General features: G+C 36.1%; 2 protein-coding genes and 1 pseudogene across 3 annotated transcripts; 2 read left to right on the top strand and 1 right to left on the bottom strand.

Moving 5' to 3' along the window:
- Window positions 1–512: 512 nt before the first annotated feature.
- LOC137808806 (uncharacterized) lies at window positions 513–2375 on the bottom strand. Its single transcript, XM_068610088.2, has one exon. It carries the CDS (start codon window positions 2373–2375, stop codon window positions 513–515), a length of 1863 nt encoding a protein of 620 aa, XP_068466189.2.
- Window positions 2376–6917: 4542 nt separating this feature from the next.
- On the top strand, window positions 6918–22402 carry LOC137808805 (uncharacterized). Of its 2 annotated transcripts, none has more exons than XM_090300458.1 (16): window positions 6918–7116; window positions 7471–7515; window positions 7823–7863; window positions 7974–8055; window positions 11468–11512; window positions 11892–11948; window positions 17688–17747; window positions 17836–17963; window positions 18392–18659; window positions 18751–18817; window positions 19485–19555; window positions 19626–19715; window positions 20344–20452; window positions 20850–20941; window positions 21498–21603; window positions 22065–22402. In XM_090300458.1, the coding sequence occupies exons 1-16, from the start codon at window positions 6991–6993 to the stop codon at window positions 22175–22177; spliced, it is 1500 nt and encodes a 499-aa protein (XP_090156584.1). In that variant the 5' UTR covers window positions 6918–6990; the 3' UTR covers window positions 22178–22402. The 2 variants fall into 2 exon arrangements, with proteins under 2 accessions (XP_090156584.1, XP_090156585.1); XM_090300459.1 differs by having other exon boundaries at window positions 6940–7116; window positions 7334–7515.
- LOC150028615 (uncharacterized) lies at window positions 14099–15430 on the top strand (annotated as a pseudogene).
- Window positions 22403–22740: the final 338 nt, after the last annotated feature.

Raw genomic sequence — 22740 nt, forward strand, 5'->3', positions numbered from 1 at the left:
TTCTGGATTGAGGCGTAGATTGTACTCTCTTATGCGTGAAAACACCTCTTCAAGATTTTCTAAATGTTTCTCCACTTCGCTTGATTTCACAACCATATCGTCCACATATATTTCAATGATTCTTCCGATTTGATTTGTGAACACCTTATCCATCAGTCTTTGATACGTTGCCCCGGCATTTTTCAAACCGAAAGGCATGACTTTGTAACAATAATTCGTTGTATCTGTGGTGAAAGCTGTTTTTGACACGTCCGGGCCATACATTTGTATTTGGTTATACCCTGAGTATGCATCGAGAAAACTCATCATCTCCTGTCCCGACGCTCCATCCACCAATCGGTCTATGTTGGGTAATGGATATGTATCTTTCGGACAAGCCTTATTGAGGTCCGTATAGTCTGTACACATTCTCCACCTTCCGTTCGGTTTTTTTACGAGTACCACATTGGACAACCATGTTGTGTATTGAGCTTCCCGGATGAAACCAGCCTGCATTAGCTTCTCGGTCTCTGCTATTGCTGCTTGTCGTCTTTCCTCCCCCAACTTTCTTCGTTTCTGAGATACCGGTTTCGCTTCTCGGCAAATTTATGACAAATTATCCTCGGATCAATTCCAGGTATATCAGATGGCGTCCAGGCAAATAAGTCTTTGTTAGTACGTAACAATGTGATGAGTTTGTGTAACAAGTCTTCGGGTAGGCTGCCACTTATATAAGTGCATTGCTTCTCGTCCTGTCCGAGTATTACAGCCGTAGTCTCTTCTTTTGGTTCTAGTCTTTCATCATTGATTCTCGGATCTAGATCTGCCATCGCCACCATTCTTTCGGTATCTGTGTGTTCTTTCAGGTTCATCTTCAAACCTATTGCATAACATTCTCGAGCATCCCTTTGGTTAACATAAACAGTCGCGATCTCCCCCTTTTCGGTTGGGAATTTCATTGCTAAATGCGGGGTTGAGACTATTGCTCCCAACTCATTCAAAGAAGATCGTCCTAACAACACATTATAGGACGTGGAAGCATCTACCACCAAATATCTGATCTTGATCTTTTTGGTCTTAGTTCCTCTTCCAAAGGTAGTCATCAGGTCAATATATCCTTTCGTACTAACTCTTTCGTCTGAAAACCCGATGATTTGTTCTCGGAAAGGTACAATGTCTTCTTCTTTTAGATGTAATCTTTTGAAAGTATCCCAAAACAGAATATCCACTGAGCTCCCTTGATCGACCAAGGTTTTCATGATGGCGTATTCGGCTATTTCGACTGTTATTACCATGGGATCGTCATGGTCAGGATCAATGTCTTGAAAATCCTCGTCTGTAAAAAGCATTGGTGGCAAAGTTCTTTTTTTGAAGATGTGATTGATGGTCCTGATGCTTCTCCAATGTTGTTTTCTTGCTGATGACGACTCCTTTCCAGAGAAACCACCAGAAATAGTATTTATAAACCCCCTGACGGGTCTTCCCAAACTTCGTTCCCTGCTTCTTCTCATTGGTTGTGTGTTTTGGTAAACTCTGTTGTTTCGTTCTTCTGATCTCCCACTTCTTCTGCCATCTTTTTTATCTATTCTTTTTTCTCTTTCGACTCTCTCTACCCTTCTTTCTCCTGCTTCTATCCCTTGCACCCTTCTCCCCGGGCTCATCCTCAGTCTTACGTTTCCTCCTTGAACAAAGCGTTTTAATTGCCCTGCTTGAACCAACTCCTCTATTCTGTCTTTTAATCTGATACATTCCTCTGTATGATGGCCATGATTTTTATGATACTCACAATGTTTGGTACGGTCGGCATTTTCCGGTGTTCGTGCTTTCCTAGGTGGTGGTATAATTTCTGTGGACATGGCTTCTTGTAAGACCCTTGCTCTGTTCGTATTCAAGGGTGTGTATTGCTGGAATCTCCGGCTTCTGAATTCTTCCCTGGCTCTTCTAACCATAGGTCTACTTTCTTTCTCTGTTTGTTTTCTTTCACTTCCATCAATCCTCACGTGATTCCGAAACTCTCTCAGTTCTTCCATTTGCATGAACTTTGACGCTCGTTGTCTCAATTCGTCTAAGCTAGTCGCAGGTTTCTTGCACAAGCTGTCAGCAAACGGCCCCGGTTTTAATGCTGTTATCATATGGTGCATGGTGACTTCGGGGCTGAGATTTCGGATTCCTAGGGCAACTCTCCCGAAACGTTCCATGAACATCCTTAAGGACTCTCCGTTCTCCTGTCTTATGTTTACCAAAGCAATTGATGTTAAATGGTGAGGACGACTAGTTGCAAACTGAGCGCCAAACTTCTCTATCAGCGTATCAAAACAATCTATACTCAAAGGTGGGAGGCGTGTGAACCAGCTCAGCGCTGCCCCCTTCAGAGTCGTAGGAAACACTCTGCACATGATAGCATCATTCCATGTGTACAAGCTAATTTGAGTGGTATATATTGCGATGTGCTCATCGGGATCGATGCTCCCATCATATTTGTCAATGGTCAAATTCCTCCAATTGCGGGCAACGGGGTATCAACTATAACATCATAAAACGGATGTTTTCTAGAAGATGTTCCTGCCGAGACCCCAGAGTTCTCAAGCCATTTTTTTTTGGTTTGGGAACTTTCGTTGCGGTAAAGCCTTTCGTTCACTGGTGTTCCTAGTTGAACGGTTCCGAAGGATGTATTCAAAACCGTGTCTTCATGTATTTTTCTCCTCATGCGTGCATTTTCGGCTCTCAAGATACTTAACTCTTCTTCGTTACTCTTCTTTAGGGCCTCGAATTCTTTTTCTAGTTGAACCAACATTGTCATTGGTATGTTAGCATTATCTTCACGATCTCCACTCTGTTCCCCCTCTTGGCTCATCTTGCCTTCTACTTTTCCTTCTGACTAGTTCTCGGGCCCCACGGTGGGCGCCAAAATGTTCTTACAAAAAAGGGACCAAGAACACTCGAACCGAAACGATAAGATGGCCTCCTTCTTGATCTTTTGATTTCGGGCTATACTCTCGGTTTGCTATTGGGCTGGACTGCTTGTGTTCCTCTCGGCTGCTTCTTTCGGCTATTCCTTTCGGTTGATGTTCCTCACGAGTGGGGGGATGTACCTGCAAGTTGCTCCGATGCCAAAGTCAGAGACAATGTAATGGTTTTTTCAGATAAAACTAAGCTTACCTTTTTCTTGTGTTGACTTCCTATTTATAGGGTTTCGTTGATGGGCCTTCTACAGTACTTTTGGACTTTCTTCCCACACCTTTTTATTATTTTTACACCCCCTTGTGCAAGTTCCTTATATTATCCTTTTAGGTTTCGGTCCAGACCTTTCGGTTTTTTTTAACACTTTGTTCATTGAACATGTAGTTCTCGGCATATAGTTCTCGGCATGTAGTTTTTGTTTAACACTTTGTTCATTGAACATGTAGTTCTCGGCATATAGTTCTCGGTTTTAGGCTACTAGTACAGTGATGAAAGAGACTTGGTTTATTAATTTTAAAGAACCTGGCACAAATATTTTATTGAGAACATGGAACAAATGACTCACCTATTATTTGTTTGCAACCTTCACGAGCATAAAATATTTTGAATTTTTAGATGATAATTTATTTTTAATGAAACGGGTACCTTATCTTCATAAAAAAGATCAAAATATTTTATGATAAAATGTTATTTAGACAGAAATAGTTGAAAGATTAAAATTTTAAAAATTATAGAAGTAATTTTTTTACTTAAAATTATATTACTTTAAATTATACCTAAAAAGCTCTCATGGTTTATTTAATTAATTTTTAAGTTTGTATAAGTTAATCTTAAATTAAGAAGTTGATTTCATTTTTGTATCTATATTTTTCTTTCTTAAATTTTGTATGAAAATAAATTTATTATTTTGTTATAAAAATTATGGATTCAAATTTTATCTATAACTTTCGTTTGCTCTTAAGTAGTAGAGGAAAATTACCATAAAAGATAAATAATAATTTCCCTAAGGTATTTAATTTATTTATTTTTTCCTGCAAAAGTTTTTTTTCTCTCTTTTCACTCATACCTATCTACTCATGATTGGTGGAAAATTAATGTTCTAATTTTTTTAATACTTTTAATGAAAAGTGATTTAAACCAAATATAATGTTTTTCACGTAGGAATAAAAAGATTTCCATTATTTAAATCTATAATTATAACTTTTGTTTTGTAATAATTGTCATTCAAAATGTATTAGTTGTCATTTGATATTGTGAGAAAAATAACGACAAAAAACTAATCCATAAATTCCAGCTCTGTAAGAAAATTATCCAGTACTCGTAAAAGAGGAGTAGTTATAAACATTATAACCATGCTAATATATAAGTCCAGTCTTAGCAAGGTTATGCAGAGCGTGGAATGTATGGTATCTCGATTTAGTCTTTTACCAGCAAATTCTTCACGCCCCACATTATCAATGCATGTATATGGAGCTTAATGGTCTTCTCCTTCCAGTTGCTGATAGTTTGTACAAAATCAACACACTGAATTACAATGAAACGTTTTAAAATTACTTCCCAATTTCAGTATAAAAAAAGAAGAAAATGCCCTTAAATAAAATGGAATACATTCCTTTTGTAGAATATGTTTTCCGAACTCCTTCTGCAGAATATGTTCAGTTTTTTTTAGAAACATTTTTTTGTATTGTGAGTTTTCTGGATTTTTATTTCCGAAACACAATAGTATCTGCTGGAAAAGTTTTTTATGACCTCGTCCGCCTGGGTGGATCCGCCCGGCCTGGAGGGTCTCGGCCATTCCTGACGAAACGGCGGAGATGCCCAGCCTGGATAAGTTCCTCGATCTTATCCTTAAGGGCCTGACACTCGTCGGTTGAGTGTCCGGTGTTTTGGTGGTACCGACATTGCTTCCTCCGGTCGGCGTTAGTTGTGCTGGCCACCTTCCTTGGGGGAGGGATTAGCTCAGCGTTGAGGGCTTCGTCCAGAATCCTCCCCCGCTCGGTCGTCAGGGGTGTATACCTTGAGAACCGGATCGGTCGTTCCTTTGACCTGGCCGCCCCTGACGATCCTTCTCTTCCTTGTTTTTCTCCCCACCGGCCTCGGCACGGGCCTGGTTACGAAATTCTCTTAGCTCTTCCAGCTGCATGTACTTAGCAGCTCTCTTTCTCAGCTCGTCCAGGCTGTCGGCCGGCTTCATGCACAGGTTGTCGGCAAAGGGCCCCGGACGCAGGGCCGTCAGCATGTGCTGGGGTTTCTGTTTTGTTTTTAAAAAAGTTACGTTGTTAGAAAGACCGGATGGGTTGTTACAAAGACTGGATTAGGTTGGATAAATAAAAATACAGAAACGTTGTGATAGATTTTTTTTTAAGTTGTCGATGAATTTGTCCAATCTAACTTATTTACCTTCTTAATAATTTTTTTTTATTAAATACTATTAACAAAATTAAATATTTTTTCACCTAAAACAATTAAAACTAATGCTAAAACATAACTTGTTTTTTTTTATTAAATAAAATTAAACATTCATCGTAGTAACCTGCAAGGTAAAATGCAATTTATTTTAAACACATTAGATTGAATAAAACTCATCCAACAGTTTAAATGTCAACCGCGTAAATTCGATTTTTTGAATCCAACAAGTACTTGGGCAATGGACCCATACAATGACCCGACCGGAATAACTTTACCCGATGACGTGTACATTATTTTAACGTAATCAGAATTATTTATGCCTCGTTCGGCATCAGAGTTATCTTATTTCTTTAACGTAATCAGAATTTATTATGCCTCGTTCGGCATCAGAATTATCTTATTACTTTAATGTAATCAGAATTATTTATGCCTCGTTCGGCATCAAAATTATCTTATTACTTTAACGTAATCAGAATTTATTATGTCTCGTTCGGCATCAGAATTATCTTATTACTTTTATGTAATCAGAATTATTTTTGCCTCGTTCGGCATCAGAATTATCTTATTACTTTAATGTAATCAGAATTATTTATGCCTCGTTCGGAATCAGAATTATCTTATTACTTTAATGTAATCAGAATTATTTATGCCTCGTTCGGCATCAAAATTATCTTATTACTTTAACGTAATCAGAATTTATTATGTCTCGTTCGGCATCAGAATTATCTTATTACTTTTATGTAATCAGAATTATTTTTGCCTCGTTCGGCATCAGAATTATCTTATTACTTTAATGTAATCAGAATTATTTATGCCTCGTCCGGCATCAGAATTATCTTAGTACTTTAACGTAATCGAAATTATTTATGCCTCGTTCGGCATCATAATTATTCTGAATTATTTATGCCTCGTTCGGCATCAAAATTATCTTATTACTTTAATGTAATCAGAATTATTTATGCCTCGTTCGGCATCAGAATTATCTTATTACTTTAATGTAATCAGAATTATCTATGCCTCGTTCGGCACCTGAATTATCTTATTACTTTAACGTAATCAGAATTATTTATTCCTCGTTCGGCATCAGAATTATCTTATTACTATAATGTAATCAGAATTATTTATGCCTCGTTCGGCATCAGAATTATCTTATTACTTTAATGTAATCAGAATTATTTATGCCTCGTTCAACATCAGAATTATCTTATTACTTTAATGTAATCAGAATTATTTATGCCTCGTTCGGCATCGGAGTTATCTTATTTAATGTAATCAGAATTATTTATGCCTCGTTCGGCATCAGAATTATCTTATTACTTTAATGTAATCCGAATTATTTATGCCTCGTTCGGCATCAAAATTATCTTATTACTAATGTAATCAGAATTATTTATGTCTCGTTCGGCATCAGAATTATTTATGCCTCGTCCGGCATAAATTCGATTTTTTGAATCCAACAAGTACTTGGGCAATGGACCCATACAATGACCCGACCAGAATAACTTTACCCGATGACGTGTACCCTAGTTTCTTCCAGCGTCTTCCCCAACACAAAACAGGCTAATAGAAATCAGCATTCTACTTCTTTTGCACTCTGGTTGAAATTGAAGGTTCTCACAGTAAAACTTGTTGAATTGAGTAATGGAAGGGAATGCGAAAAGCGACCAAATCGTGGATGTAGGATCGGTAGTGGAGGCCGTTTCAGCCGATGACGGTGATGCTCCTCTCTACAGCCTCGAAAGTCTTTGCATGCGATGTGGTGAAAACGTAAGCTTCTCCCCATTCTCCGCCACCTTTTCCTTTTCCTTTGGCTTTTCAATGAATTCACTTTCTACTTTTTCGCGCACCTTTGGCGTGGTTAATTCAGGGATTCAATTCTCCATTCTTTTACTATTTTATTTACAAGCAACATTATTACCCGAGTAATTGAGTAATGAATATTTACATTTTTTGTGTGTTTCGTCTTTTGTGTTGTTCTATCCAGGGCCATGTTAAAAATCAAGGAAACAATTATTTATCGCTCAACAAATGAGTCAAATTCACCCTAAGTCTTAATATTGTATCTTCATCCAAAATATTTAAATTTTATCATCTGACTTGAATTTCTGTCATGTTTGTCAGGGGATTACAAGATTTTTATTGACTTTAATTCCCCACTTCAGAAAGGTATGTCTTGTCTATTGCTCCATTTGCTCTTGTGATTGGCAAGTGGTTACTGTTAGTAGGTATTGGGATATATCATATATGTAGTTAAATTTCATCTTTATTTCTGTCTTTCCTTATGTTTAGGCCTCATTCACTTTTCTCCCTGATGTTATTTGTTACATATTTCAATTAAATGAATTAGCATTATTGATTCACAAATTACATAATGGATCGTAATACATATTATTTTTATCTGCTGTTTCTTTTGTTTTGTCTGTCCATTAGTTTTCTGAAATATAACTCATTGTCACATTTACCTTTCCTGCAGATTTTGTTATCAGCTTTTGAATGTCCACATTGTGGTGAGAGGTAAACGGCCCTTTAGTCTATGCCCTCTCCGTGTGCGTTGAACATAATTAGTTCCTTTGATCTTCCTCTTAATTTTTCTTTCTTTTATAATTATTGATTTTATCTGTTAGGAACAATGAAGTACAGTTTGCTGGTGAAATTCAACCACGTGGTTGTTGTTACACTTTGAAGATTCCATCAGGCGAGCAAAAGGTTGGTTTGTTCAAATTTCAATTCCCCATCCCCAAATGATTATTTTATATAACATAAGAAAACATATATGGCGCCTAGGTACTCCAATGCCTCTATTAGCTATCTTCTTCCCATTCAGTTAACATCCATGCTGAGGTTCTTGACACTAGTGACTGACTGTTAGGCAGGAAAATAAAGACAGCACTTGGAGGGTGTATCATAGAAGGAAATTTAAAAATAAGGGTTAAGCGGGTTAGTTAGTTGTTGGGTTAGTTAGTTGTGGTGAGGGGGTCTTTAAATAAAGACCAACCTGCTGTGGGGGAGGGGATATCTGAATTGTTGTAAGAAGTTGACAGGATTAAACCTGTGTGAAAGGAGCTATTCTCCTTTGTAACCCTTTTGGGTGTTCTGTTCTGCATTGTAATAAAACAGAGTTTTCTTTCTTCTTGCTGTGTTTGGGAGGGAATTCTGGTTTTTCTGTCTAGGAACCTAACAGTTGGTCCGACCTGCCGGATCTGAAAAAACAGAGAGTGAGGAAGAAAAGATGGAACAGAGGATGGCAGCAGTAGAGAAATTTACCAGCGAACAATTGAAATGGAATTTTGAAATAAGAGCAGAAATTCTGGGGTTGAAAGAAGGCATGCTGGAGTTAAAAGAAATCAAAGAAATGTTGCGGGATCTCAAGAAAGGAGATAGAAGGTCGGAAGGGGGAGAGAGTTCGGTGAATGGTGAGGAAAGAGTGGAGGAACCATCAAGGCAGGATAGCCAATGGGAAAAGATGAAGGAAGGAGAGATGAAGTCGTGGGGTAGGAGAGTGGAGTTACCGGGGTTTGAGGGCGAGGACCCAATGGGTTGGCTGGCCAGAGCTGAAAAATTCTTTGAGGTGCAGAATGTGATAGCAGGGGAAAGATTAAAACTGGCCTTCATCAGTATGGAGGGAAGCGCCAGTCCTTGGTTCAGTTTTTGGAGAAAGAACTCCAAGAATCCTTCTTGGGAAGAGTTTTCCATGGCGCTGAATAGGAGGTTTGGGGGAAAGGAGAGAAGTTCTGTTTTTGAGAAGCTGGCGAAGATCAAACAGAATGGAAGAATTGATGAATACATTCAAGATTTTGAGATGTTAGTGTCACAAGCACCACAGACAGGGGAGGAACAGCTGCTGGGGTATTTTTTTGCTGGATTACAGTCCAAGATTCGTAATCAAATCAGACCGCATGACCCCAAAGAATTGATGAGAGCCATGGAGATTGCGCTGGATGTTGAGGAGTCCTTCAGGGAAGAAAAAATTAGCAGTTTTGGGCATAGGAATAATGCGTCTTTTCTGCATTATCAAGGAAGCACCGGGATAACATGCCACACAAATTTGCATAAGGGGAATAGTGGGCCAGTCTCGTCTAGTTTGACTAGCACAGCAAGGAATGAGTCTTCTTCTTCCAATAGAGAGTTTCGGCCAGGAGAAGGATCCAGAAACAGGGGGTCCAGGACCCTTCCCTATCCCGAATATGTGAGAAGAAGGGAAGAGGGAAGATGTTTCCATTGTGGAGGGGCGTACGGTCCCGGACATCGCTGCCCTGAAAAGAATTTGAGGGTTATCATTTTTGCAGAAGATGAGGGAGACCCTACAGAGGTGAATCATTCTGGGTGGGGACAGATTGAGGAAGATTTGGAAAAAGAACATCAAGGAGCAGTGACCTGATTTCAACCTTGAGGACAAGGTTGTTTTGTCAGAAATGAGTAATGTTAGGCAGGAAAATAAAGACAGCACTTGGAGGGTGTATCATAGAAGGAAATTTAAAAATAAGGGTTAAGCGGGTTAGTTAGTTGTTGGGTTAGTTAGTTGTGGTGAGGGGGTCTTTAAATAAAGACCAACCTGCTGTGGGGGAGGGGATATCTGAATTGTTGTAAGAAGTTGACAGGATTAAACCTGTGTGAAAGGAGGATTAAACCTGTGTGAAAGGAGCTATTCTCCTTTGTAACCCTTTTGGGTGTTCTGTTCTGCATTGTAATAAAACAGAGTTTTCTTTCTTCTTGCTGTGTTTGGGAGGGAATTCTGGTTTTTCTGTCTAGGAACCTAACAATGACCTAGTTTGAAGGATGGTTTTTCATACTTTTGCATCCATGTTTAGCTAGAAGACCATTGTTGTTGAAGTCAATATTTACCATGTAGGATCATACTATGCTATGAGTTGAACACACCCTGGAAAATCCCTTTCTTCTTATTTATGAAGCCCTTCCCAATCCATTCGTGATCTTCTCCATCTTGGACTGTTCAACCTTTTCTTTGTCATTCCATTGTTGCCTTAGAGTATTGCCACCTATAACTTTTATTATTGCACCTTCCTTTGGCTGTAGCAACATTTTCAGTTTAGTAATCCTTACCATAGAAGTTAATTTTGTGGGATTGAGCTTGACCCTATGCTCAAACTCTATGATGGTAACAAAGGCAATCCTAAATCAATTGTTGGGTCACCTACATTGACCAATTCCAGACTTATAGTCCTTGGCATAGGGGGTGTTGGTTCAAATGCATATTAATTAAGGACAATCCTTGCCCACCATAATTTGCAGCCACGTGCACCTTCATTATGGTAGGTGAGTGGGTAAGTATAAATCCCGCATAAAACTTGGAAAATTGTGTGGTTAGGTTAAATCCTAAACCTAAATACTAAGATAGTTCAACAACATAATTTTCTAGTCAACTAATAAACAAATAGAATTAAGAATTTCTTTCTCACATTTCTGATTATACTATTTGGATACCTGACTTACTATAGTTATAACTTTTAAATCTAATTTTGTTTTAATGTAGTGATTTTGGAGGTTATTTTCTTTGTTTATGATATTCTTATGCATATGCACTATATATGTATAGTTTTGCATTTTATGTAAAACCATAGGATCTTACCATCCAAGTTAAGATCCCCAATTTACGAGTTTTTAATCTCCTTATCCTAGGTAGAATATTGAGTTTAGCATTGTAAAGGACATCTATCATGTAATGATATAAAACTATTTGAAGCAAAATGCATGCAATCAAGATTGTAAAACTTGAGAGTTCATAGAAACTTGTGAAGGCTTTTGTAAACTTGACTCAAACTTGTAAGAGTTTACTTACCATAAAAAATATTAACAATAAATAACATAGTAATTATACATTTGAACTCCATAATAAAACAATTGTTAAAACAAAAACTTGGCAATAAAACAATACAGTCAACTACAAAAGTAAAGCATCTCGGGTTGTCAATAATACATTTCTACTAAATAAGTTTAAACTACATCAAATAATTAAGAAATAAAATATTATCTCTAATACTTGTTATGGTGAATGTATGATTATTTGGGATTATCTTATTTTGATTTGTAAACTTGTCTTTGTGGTTTGCCGTTATGATGATTTGTTTATACAAGTGTCTAACAAGTTTAATGAATGTAGATGCTAAATCGTCAAGTGGTTAAATCAGAATCTGCTACCATTAAGGTACTCAAATTTGTTTTGTTTATTTTCTTCATATTTATATAAACCTGTGTACCCTATTTCCTATTTAGATTGTAATCTTCAAAATTCTTTAGTTCATTAACACCTTGGTTCTTGTCTCTTTGAAGTCTAGGGCTAAGCCACATAGTCTTAGTTGAGCTGATATTATCTACCTACATACCTACATACCTACATACCTATTTATCTGTATGTCTATTTGTTTACATAGATAGTTAGAAAGATAGATATTTTTATGAAAGAAGTAATTTAAGATGTTGCTTATAAATTTTAATGACTAATCTGGTTCTATTATTCAAAATTTATAGTCTGCTTTGTAATAAATTTATTCAAAAGGCAACCTTATATGTATATGATTGTGCAGATACCTGAACTGGATTTTGAGATTCCACCAGAGGCTCAACGTGGTAGTTTGTCAACGGTACTTCTAATACATATTTCAATTTACTTTGTTGTTTCCCATTCCTGGCAATGACAAGTTTGCTTGTTCAATTTTTTTTTTCTGGGTAGGGCAGGGGGTTACCCATTATTTCATTTGTCAGTGAAAATCTCGAGTCTCAACATTGTATTTCTATTTAAGATGGCTAAATTTACTCCGCATGTGTATAATCATCTAGTGAGTAAACATGTCAGTGTCCTTTCTGTTTGGTCGAAACAATTGTTGAATTAAAAAGAAGAGATTGCTATCCTTTTTGTCTTTTTTTTTTTGTTTGATTTAGTGTAGATTTTTTAAGCTTTTGGTTCGACTCTTGATCATATCATAGGTTTGGCAATTTCTATATGCACCCTTTATTTAGTAGCCAGGAAGATTTTTATTCAATTAAATTAATTGAAACAGTACATCAACTTCTATATATAGAGAACTATAACCCTAAAGTAATTATTACAAAGAGATCTCTAGAATCTTCTATAGCTTCTAACAACTTCTAGTAGTACATTTATATCCTACTAACAACACTCCCCCTTAAGCTGGCGAATGGATATCTATCATTCCCAGTTTGCATGTGAGATCATGAAATTGTTAAGTGGGAAGACCTTTTGTAAACAAGTATGCTAACAAGATGGCACATAAGATGTAATGATAAGGCCACTATCTAGTTTCTCTTTAAGAAAGTGTCGATCTATCTCTATATGTTTGGTCCTATCATGCTGAATTGGATTGTGAGCAATGCTAATAGCTGACTTATTATCACAATAAAGAATCATATACTCTTCACATGCCACTTTAAGATCTTTTAGAATAATTCTCAACCATAATAATTCACATTCCCCTTGTGCCATAACTCAGAATTTAGCCTCTACAGTAGACCTTGCAACAACATTTTGTTTCTTACTTCTACTCACCAAATTTCTAGCAAAAAACATGCAATATCCTAAGGTGGATTTCCTATTTGTGACACCCTTCAAAATTTACATTAGTATACACTTCCATTCTTAATTTTCCATTCCTTTTGAACAATAATCCCCTTCCTGGATTGTCTTCAAATATTGAGGGATTCTATTCACAACTTGTAAATGTCTCTCACTTGGATTAGGCATAAACTGACTAACTACACTTACAACATAGGCTATGTCAGGTCTAGTGTGACCTAAGTAAATGAGCTTCCCCACAAGTCTTTAATATTGACCTTTATTCACAGTAGTTCTGCCTTCATCATTTATAATTTACGGCTTTGTTCTATAGGAACTCTAGTGGTCTTGCAATCAATCTTACTTGTTTATTTTAGAAGATTAAGAGCATACTTTCTTTGGGAGACAAAGATCCCTTTCTTCGAGTAAGCTCAATGTTGTTAAACTCGAGGATAGAAAGAGGATCGGAAAAGAGATAAAATTTTGTAACTCGACCCATAAAGGGTTAGTGGTATATGAAAAATAATGTGAATATGAAAAATAATATTGAATATATAAAATAATTAGACATATATAGTATAATTCGCAAGATTAATGCATAAAATAATTAATAAATTAATAAATATTTAATACAAATAATCTGTCTACGTTAGGTCTTTATATTAGTAAACTGTTGTGCCTTGCTTCCACATTAGGTTTGTGTTTATATTAGTAAACAATGGTGCCTTTAACAAGGCAAGGGAGTAGAAGAAAGGGAAAATAAAGAAGGAACAAAACATGCCTATATAAAAGGCAGTGGGGAGAGGGAGAGGCGCAACGACGAAGAGGTGCGACAACGGAGAGGTGAACAACGGAGGAGCGCGTGATGGAGGGGTGAGTGGCAGAGAGGCGCGGTAACGGAGGTGCGAGTTTGATATTAGGGTTATTCTCGGACATCATTTTCAGAGTTTTTTTTTCAATAGGCTGAGCCGTGACTCCTTGATTCTTTGATCCGGCTACCGACTCGTTAGATCGCTCCGATCCATTTAGGTAGTGATCCACCGTGCGATCCGACACGATTTCTTCTAAAAAATTGCAAGATCGTACAATCTTACGATCTAGATCATGATTTTAACAACATTGAGTAAGCTACTTCTATCCCAAGGAAGTACTTTAATTTCCTAGATCCTTCATTTCAAACTGAGTAGCAATCTTTTCTTTTCAAGATTTGTTTCTCATGTTCATCATCTTCTTAAAGGCATAAATATATTGCTCAATTTTGGTATCAAGCAAGCTTGTCATTTAATCTTGTAAGATTGAAGAGTTTTCAAGATATGATTGCTGCTATAGGTGCTTATGGACCTAATTTGCCAGCTCCTACCTACCATGAGATTAGAGTTCCACTCCTCAATAAGGAAATTGAGTACACTGAAGAATTGTTGAAAGATCATAAATTGCACTGGACTAAGCATGGTTGTTCTATCATGTCAGATGCATGGATTGATTGGAAGCAACGATGTTTGATTAACTTTTTGGTGAGCTCTCTTGTAGGGACAATGTTTGCCAAGTCGATTGATGATTCTAAATTTGTGAAGACAGGAGAAAAACTCTCCGAGATGCTTGATGCCCTTTTGGAGGAGATTTTTAGAAGAAAATGTGGTTGAAGTTATCATAGATAATGGTATTAATTATGTCTTGGTTGGTAAATTATTGGAAGAAAAAAGACATAATCTTTATTGGACTCCTTGTGCTGCCTATTGTATAGATTTGATGCTTGAAGACATTGGAAAAATTCCTTTGTAGTTCCTTGAGTTTATTGAGATAATTTACAAATAAGAGGGAATTGGTAAGACATGCAATTACAAGGTTTTCTACCTCTTATTTATCATTACAAAAGTTGTATCAAAAGAAGGGAAATTTGAGAAAGATTTTCACTTGAAATGAATGGAGCAAGAACAAGCTGTCTAAGGAAGCTAAGGGTAAAGAACCTACACAAATTGTTCTTATGCCTTCATTTCGGAATCATGTTATATTTACTGCCAAAGTCATGACTCCTCTTCTTCATGTACTTTGTTTGATTGATAGAGAGAGAAAAGCAACTATGCGTTATAAATATGAAGCAATGGAGAAAGTCAAGGAAACAATAATGAAGTCATTCAATAACCACGAAAGTAAATACAAGGATGTATTTACAATCATTGATAATAGATGGACATGCCAATTTCGTTGCCCCTTGCATGCAATTGGTCACTTTTTGAATCCAAAGTTCTATTGTCCTAACCCAAAAATGGAATATGATTTGGAAGATACAAATGGATTGTATGCTTGCATTAAGAGGTTGGTGCCAAGTAAAGATGTGCACAAAAAAATTTATTTGACTTGCCTCTTTATAAAAGTTGAAGTGTTCTCTGCCAAAGAATCAAGGAAGACCACAACCCCAGGTGAGACAATTAAACGCTATCTAAATTGGGTTAAGATGTAAATTATATCATATAATGGTTACATTCTAAGTTTTTTTACTTTTATAGCTCAATGGTGGAAGAATTATGGGCACGTAGCTCCCAACTTATAAAAGCTAGCAATTACGATTTTAAGTTTGATATGTAGTTCATCGGAATGTGAGCGCAATTGGAGTTTATTTGAGGAAGTAATAATTATTTCTCATAACATGACTCATTTCATTATTATTTTGTAGAATGTAGAAATAAATTAATTCACATTATACTTGTAGATTCATTGAAAAAAAAGGAATAGGCTGTACAAAACGTTGCATGATTTGGTTTACGTAACCAACAACTTGCTCAAAGATACAATATTAGAGATAAAATAGACCCTATTGTATTCAATGGCATGGATGAGTGCAATGAGTGTCATTGTTATCACTTTTCGGTTATGGCGGCGCCATGGCGGAAGACGGTGGCGGATTTTCCGACCACCGCCACAACAAGGCGGTGGTGATGCGGTTTTCCCTTGGAGGTCGCTTTTGGCATCTCAGAAAGCTAACGAAAAACGGAAATATCGAAAAAGGCAGAGAAAAACACTGTGACAACGACGACGAAAGTAACAGCGGCAGCGCACGCTGCGACGATAGCAAAAAATGAAGAAGGGACCTTCGACGCATGAAGAAGATAAAACACCTAAACCTAATTTTGAAAAAACCCTAATAAGTTTGGGCCTTTGGCCCATTCCAACTTTTAACTAATAAAACCCTAAAATCCTCATTATTAAAATAAAATTTGAATGTGCTGCAGCTGCATCAGTTATTTAACCTAATTAAGAGTTCAAAACCTACTTAAATTAAGTTTGGGCCTTTGGCCCATTCCAACGGTTAACTAATAAAACCTTAATTATTCAAATAAAATTTGAATGTGTTGCGGCTACATGAGCTGTTAAACCTAATTAAGAGTTCAAAACCTACCTAAAATTAGTTTTTTTTGGGCCCATTTTTGACCCATTTAAAACATTATACTTATTGCAATCCACAATACATTTTTTTATCTCCGCCACAACACCTTCCGCCATAACCCGTTATGGTTTCTGTTATAACTTTATAAAGGATTTATGGGGTCTCCGATATGATCCGTTATTCAATATCGATAACATTGATGAGTGGTTAGTGGGGCAAGTAGATGATGATGATGATAATGATAATGAAGAAGGGGGAAATGAGTTGGTTTTTGATGATGATTCCACTCTAAATTAGGCAACTGCTTATGAAGCTTTAGATGTTGGAGAACTAATAATTTACACAAGACAAGTAACCAGTAAAAGAAAGCAACCATCAAGTGGTTGTGGTATTGTCATTGGATCTTCTCATGCTTCTAAGAAAGGTCTAGCTGCAACTCCATCCCCAACAAGGAGGGGCAAAGGGAAGATTCAAATCGGGGTTGGGAATGAATTGCATGATAGCTTTGATTTTGAGTTTGAATAATTACTTAACTTTGACTAGAGTTTCTCTGAAGGGGAAGACGGGGGATATGCCCCATTGGATAATATTGAAGAAGAGTCGGATAGTTAGAAACATAAGATAAATATTACCATGTCCAACTATTGGGATACGAGTCCCATTGGCAAGAGTAATGTAATTACCAGGAAAAGAAACACATGACATTAAAAGAGATGAGTGAGGTGTCATATGGTCTGTCGCACCAAAGTCTAGAACTCAAGAGTCCTTGCATAAATTTTAAGAAACATCAAAAGAGGAATTAGAGTTCTTACCAGTCATGGTTACGAAGCAAGTACCACAAGGTGGCTTACTGATAGACTCCATGAGAGATTTTAAACGTTCAATTTCAGCATGTAATGCAGGCATTCCATTGTCAATTGAAGAGGATGAAGGAAGATCATCATTACTTAGTAGAGTTGCCGTGATAAGATAAATAGTAAGAATTTCTTAGTCTCCCTTGTAAGTATAATGAAACATTAACACAAAAAACTTCAGTGACAGTGAAAGGTCGTAGAAATAGGCCCCAACATTGTGAGCTCTAATACTAACTTAAATGAAATAATATGAATGAAAGAAGATTTTTATTCAATTATATTAATTGAAACAAGACATCAACCTTTATATATAGAAAACTTTAACCCTAGAGTAATTATTACAAAGAGATATCTAGAATCTTCTACAACTTCTAACAACTTCTAGCAGTACATTAATATCCTACTAACATGAAGCTTCTACTAGTACATTTAATATCCTACTAACAACAAGGAATGTAAATCGTGGGCATCAGAGAACTCTTAACTTTCTTTTGTGAAAATTCATGAACATTGAACAGTTGAAAATTTGTAATCAAATGATTCAACAATATCTTTTGTTGTGTAATTATAGGTGGAAGGGATACTTATGAGAGCAACTGATGAACTTCAAGCCCTTCAAGAGGAACGCAAAGTACTATTTGTTTCTGCGCTATATTTTTATTTGATGCATGCATTCTTCTTTAAATAACTTAATTAATGTTATGCTTTCTACCCTCTAGAAAGTGGCTCCGGAGACAGCTGGAGCAATTGATCAGTTCTTGGTGAAACTGCGAGCCTGTGCAACAGGAGAATCATGCATCACATTTATTCTTGATGATCCTGTCGGAAACAGCTTTATTGAAAACCCGTAAGAGATTATACCTTGTAGAAGTATTTTTTTTAAATGAGTAAAAGTATTTTTATTAGAGAAGAGATTATAACAATAGAGGCTAAGGTATCCTCACATACAAGTAAATGACAAAAGGTATTCAGTGATAGCATATGAATTAGCAACCTCCTGGATTTGTTGCTCAAGAGTGGAGTGTGGTTTAGTATGTAAAGTGCTGATCTCTGTATGGGCTAAAATTTAGTCACATTGTGCTTGTGCTTGACTTTGGATTGGATACATTCTTTTATGAATCACACCATATTGTACCTTTTAACTTATTTTAAATTGGTCAAGACAAACATGTATTTGTTGGTGAGGCAAACTTGTACCTTCATTTGGTACTTGGTAATATTAGTCCAATGTTTTAGCTAGTACTATTTTAAGTAAATGCAGAACACATTGAATAGGTTTGCACCATCATCTGATCCATCGTTGACGATCAAGTTTTATGAGAGAACTCCTGAGCAGCAAGCATCATTGGGATACCTTGTTGATTCTGCACAGGCTGAAGGAACTCATGTTGATGCCCCGGGAGGCGGAGAAGCTGTGACTACTGATCAAGTGAGGAGAGAACCACATGGATCAGTAGGGGCAACAGCTGGCCATCGTGCCATTGCACAGAGTAACAGTGCAGAAATTGCTGAAGCCTTGTTTCGATATACTGCACCAGAAGAGGTACAATTGCTGAACTATATAGTTCTGTGTACTGAGCTTTGGCCTTATGTGTTTGTTTATTCAATGTCAAGTTGCTGCCTTTTTTTGACAGGTGATGACTTTCCCTTCTACTTGTGGTGCCTGTGCTGCTAGTTGTGAGACTCGAATGTTTGTCACCAGTATCCTCTTAGCATTTTTCATACTTCCCTTGGGATATTGTTTGATTATGTTACATTTCTTTAGAAGGATTCTGTCATTTTAAGCTCGATGTAAAATTTATTGGGTTAAAGAAGATTTATATTGTGTATGCAAGAGTACATAGCTTTGTGGGGTAAAATAAAATTATATAAACTATTGGGGCTTATTTTTTTTTATTCCATGTTTGTATTTCAGTTGAAATTTGGAGCTTTAGCACCTTTTTGATCTGCAAAAAGTGAAATTACATAAAATAGGGGATAGTTTTTCTTTATTTCAACTTCCGTTGTGATTCTATGTTTCATGTATTTCAGTTGAAACTTGAAGCTTAGTGTCATCTACTTGGTGCTGAATAGTTTTTGGATAACCATGTGTTCTATTAAAAATCCTGAACATGATCTACTTTCAAATTTCAGAAACTTGACTATGGATTTATGCTAGCTACACAACATTAATTTCAAATGAAACATCTGTCTACAGTGTTGCATGTATTCTGATTGCTGATAGGGTAAAAACTAGATAATATTTATTTGCTTGCTTGATAACGGTCATACTCTTCAAAATATGCCATGTGCCAATTTTATATTCTATATTATTGCTTAGCAATTTCCGGCATTTCTTCCACAAGCTGTTGATCTTAACAATGGACAGATATTCCTTACTTCCAAGAAGTAATTGTTATGGCATCCACATGTGATGCTTGTGGCTACCGCAACTCTGAGGTATGCTGATTTCTTGAGTGTAGCTCTGTCTTTTTAGGGCTGGAATAAACATTAATTTTCCATCTTGCAGTTGAAACCTGGTGGACGAATTCCTGAAAAAGGAAAAATAATTACTCTTTCTGTGAAAAATGTCAATGACCTGAGCCGTGATGTAATAAAGGTCTGTAATTCTTTGTGATCTTAACTAATTTCAACCCATCAGTTTCTTAATTTGTATATGTTTAGTGATGAATCATGGATCTTGTAGTTTATCCTTGCATTTAGAGAGCATATATTTTTTCTTGTTTCTAGTATGTAATTACTACAAATTGGGATCAGTAAAAGAAATCTCATTAGAAAAGAAGGTAGTTTGGACTTTGGTTATTGAGCTACTCAAATGTAGGGAAAAATGTAAGCTTCCAAACCTGTTTTGCAGAAAGTGTAAAGTAACTAAGGATAAAAACTAATCATGAGTACTCTTTCAGTGCCACTTTAAAGTTTTGCAATTTATTTTGACATCTCCCTTGCATGAAGCTATAGCATTTTAAGGAATCAAATTCGCATTTTGGGGTTTTTAGAAGCCTGAAATGATTTTTTCATCAAGAGATAACCTAGAAACGTTAACACCAACATGTACTGTTTTCAATGATATATCAAAAGTTGTAATGATACACACACAGTCTTGCTAAGTTAACCTGTGAAATATGTCCTGATGGTACCCATATAGGCCTGACCATTTAAACATTATTTTATGCAATCTGAGATCTATACATTTTATATCTATTGACTGAGTAGTTTGGTTTGATTAGTCTGATACTGCAAGTGTAAAAGTTCCGGAAGTTGACTTGGAGCTGGCAAGCGGAACCCTTGGAGGAATAGTTACAACTGTTGAAGGTTTAATTACAAGAATTAGTGAAAGTAAGTATCCTTCTATCAGTCACACAAACTATATAGGCAGCATCCTAATGAGACAGGAGGAAGGAAAGGACATCGTAGTACCCATACACTTTGTTCAGCTTCAATTGTAACAAAATGATGAAAACATTTTTTTTTTCAATAGATCTTTCAATTTTCAACCACTTGAGCATCATTATTTATTTCTTTCATTCCAAATAATCTATCTCAAATATGTTTTAAAAGTCTTCTAAATGCCAAATTTGTATCTGTTTTGGATGGGTGGAGTTTAAACTGTTCTCTTTTGTCATGTTTATGATGTTCCTGATCCCGTGGTGTGATTTAATTTTTAATATAATCTATTTATTTTTGCTAGAATGTATCAATGTAGAATATAATTTTATGTGATTTGTATGTACAGGCCTTGAGAGGGTCCATGGCTTTACTTTTGGAGACAGTCTTGATGAAAATAGTAGAAGCAAGTGGATAGACTTTAAAGCAAGGCTAAACAAGGTAATACGTGACTATTTTATGAGAGTTGGTTTAAATTTCTCCATATATGTTTACTATATAATTCTATTTATCAGGTTATTATTGCAATTTTTTATATTTATTCTTTACACAATGTTTTGTGGCTGACTGGGAAAAGAGGGAAGAGGAGCAATACATAACTTCAGGCATTGTATATTCTTTTGTATTTCTAAAATAATCTTGTCTTTATTTCTTGTTCTCTTTTAGGAGGATATGTTGTCCCGTTTTGTACCTCTTTCGACACCTCACTTTGAAAAATTTAGTAAAAAAGAAATGGACGACAAAGAGAATAGGGTTCACGGAATTTTAACCAAATGCATTGTAACAAGAAGGGTCACTTTGAGCAACAAAGACCTGTGGTCATATTCCATGCTACTTTTGGGCTACATTATGCCTCTTTAATACCAGCAACTAATAGACTGCATCGGTCTTTGTGTCTTTGAATTTGAAGGCTTTGATTTGACTTAACCTATTTAAACTTATTGGTTCAAGGTCTTGGATCCCACTTTTTTTATCTGCATTCTTTCATTGTATGCAGCTTCTTAGCTTGGAAGAACCTTGGACTCTAATTCTTGATGATGCATTAGCCAATTCTTTTGTAGCACCTGCAACTGATGATCTGAAAGAGGACAATCAATTAGCTTGTAAGATTTCCAACTCAGACATCAAGCTATACTTTGAGCAGATAAAGTTCACATTTTCTGAGTTGAAATTCTGAATTCCATTTCCATGATGCCAATTCTTTTTCTATACATATGGAAAGTTGAAACATCAATTTTTTGTTCCTTAAAATATCTTATTCGATTCAACTATCGGAGTTGCTGGGGATCCCAAGTCCAGTATAGACCATCATGTAAATAAACAAACAAACAGAAGTAGGTTTATTTCAGACATTTCCCCTTGTTGGGACTCGTGTTTCAACCTTTTGCTTTACAGTGTGCCTGAGTAGCCTGCATAATTGGATTTGTGATGAATCGGTCTAATGTGCTGTATGTGTAAATATGATTCTGATTGTTTAATGCTGTGTTTAAATATGGTGCATAGTTTTTCATGTAAATATATTCATGTTTTGTGGTTTTCTGTTTTGCAATTGGTATTTCTCCAGTTGAGGACTACGAGAGGTCATGGGAACAAAATGAAGAATTAGGTCTGAATGATATGGACACCTCTTCTGCCGAAGTTGGTGATGCACCAACCAATACTTCTAAAACTGAGTGAAGATCATGTAATTTCCTCTCCTCACACCCCAACCAAAACAAATGGAAGTATTTTTGTGATAGTTTGATATCATCGAGAGAATGGAAAAGTCTGTTGTCTTGAGCCTCATTTCATTGGCTTATTGATATATTTTAATGTAAGCCCATTAACTTGTATCATCCGTTAGAATAGTTGTCTGAAAAATGTAACTTCGTGAGTTAGTAAGTTAATTGCTTTTTATTTTTATTTTTCTGGTTTTGTGGCCATCTGATTTTATTTCTTAGAGCAATTTTTTTCTTCTTTCCCCTTTTTAGCACAGCGGCGATAATTATCAAAGGTTGTTATCAGTGAATGTGAATATTAGTATCAACAAAGTATTTCGATTAAGGATTGGTAGGATATTGAAAATATTCATGGTTAGTAATAAGAAAAGGAAGATAAGGAAAAACAGTAAATTAATTATCAACGAGTATTCTCAAAGGTGATGAAAGAGACTTGGTTTATTAATTTTAAAGAACCTGGCACAAATATTTTATTGAGAACATGGAACAAATGACTCACCTATTATTTGTTTGCAACCTTCA

This window comes from Phaseolus vulgaris, chromosome 3, assembly GCF_051622355.1.
Source record: "Phaseolus vulgaris cultivar YP4 chromosome 3, ASM5162235v1, whole genome shotgun sequence".
Lineage (NCBI taxonomy): Eukaryota > Viridiplantae > Streptophyta > Magnoliopsida > Fabales > Fabaceae > Phaseolus > Phaseolus vulgaris.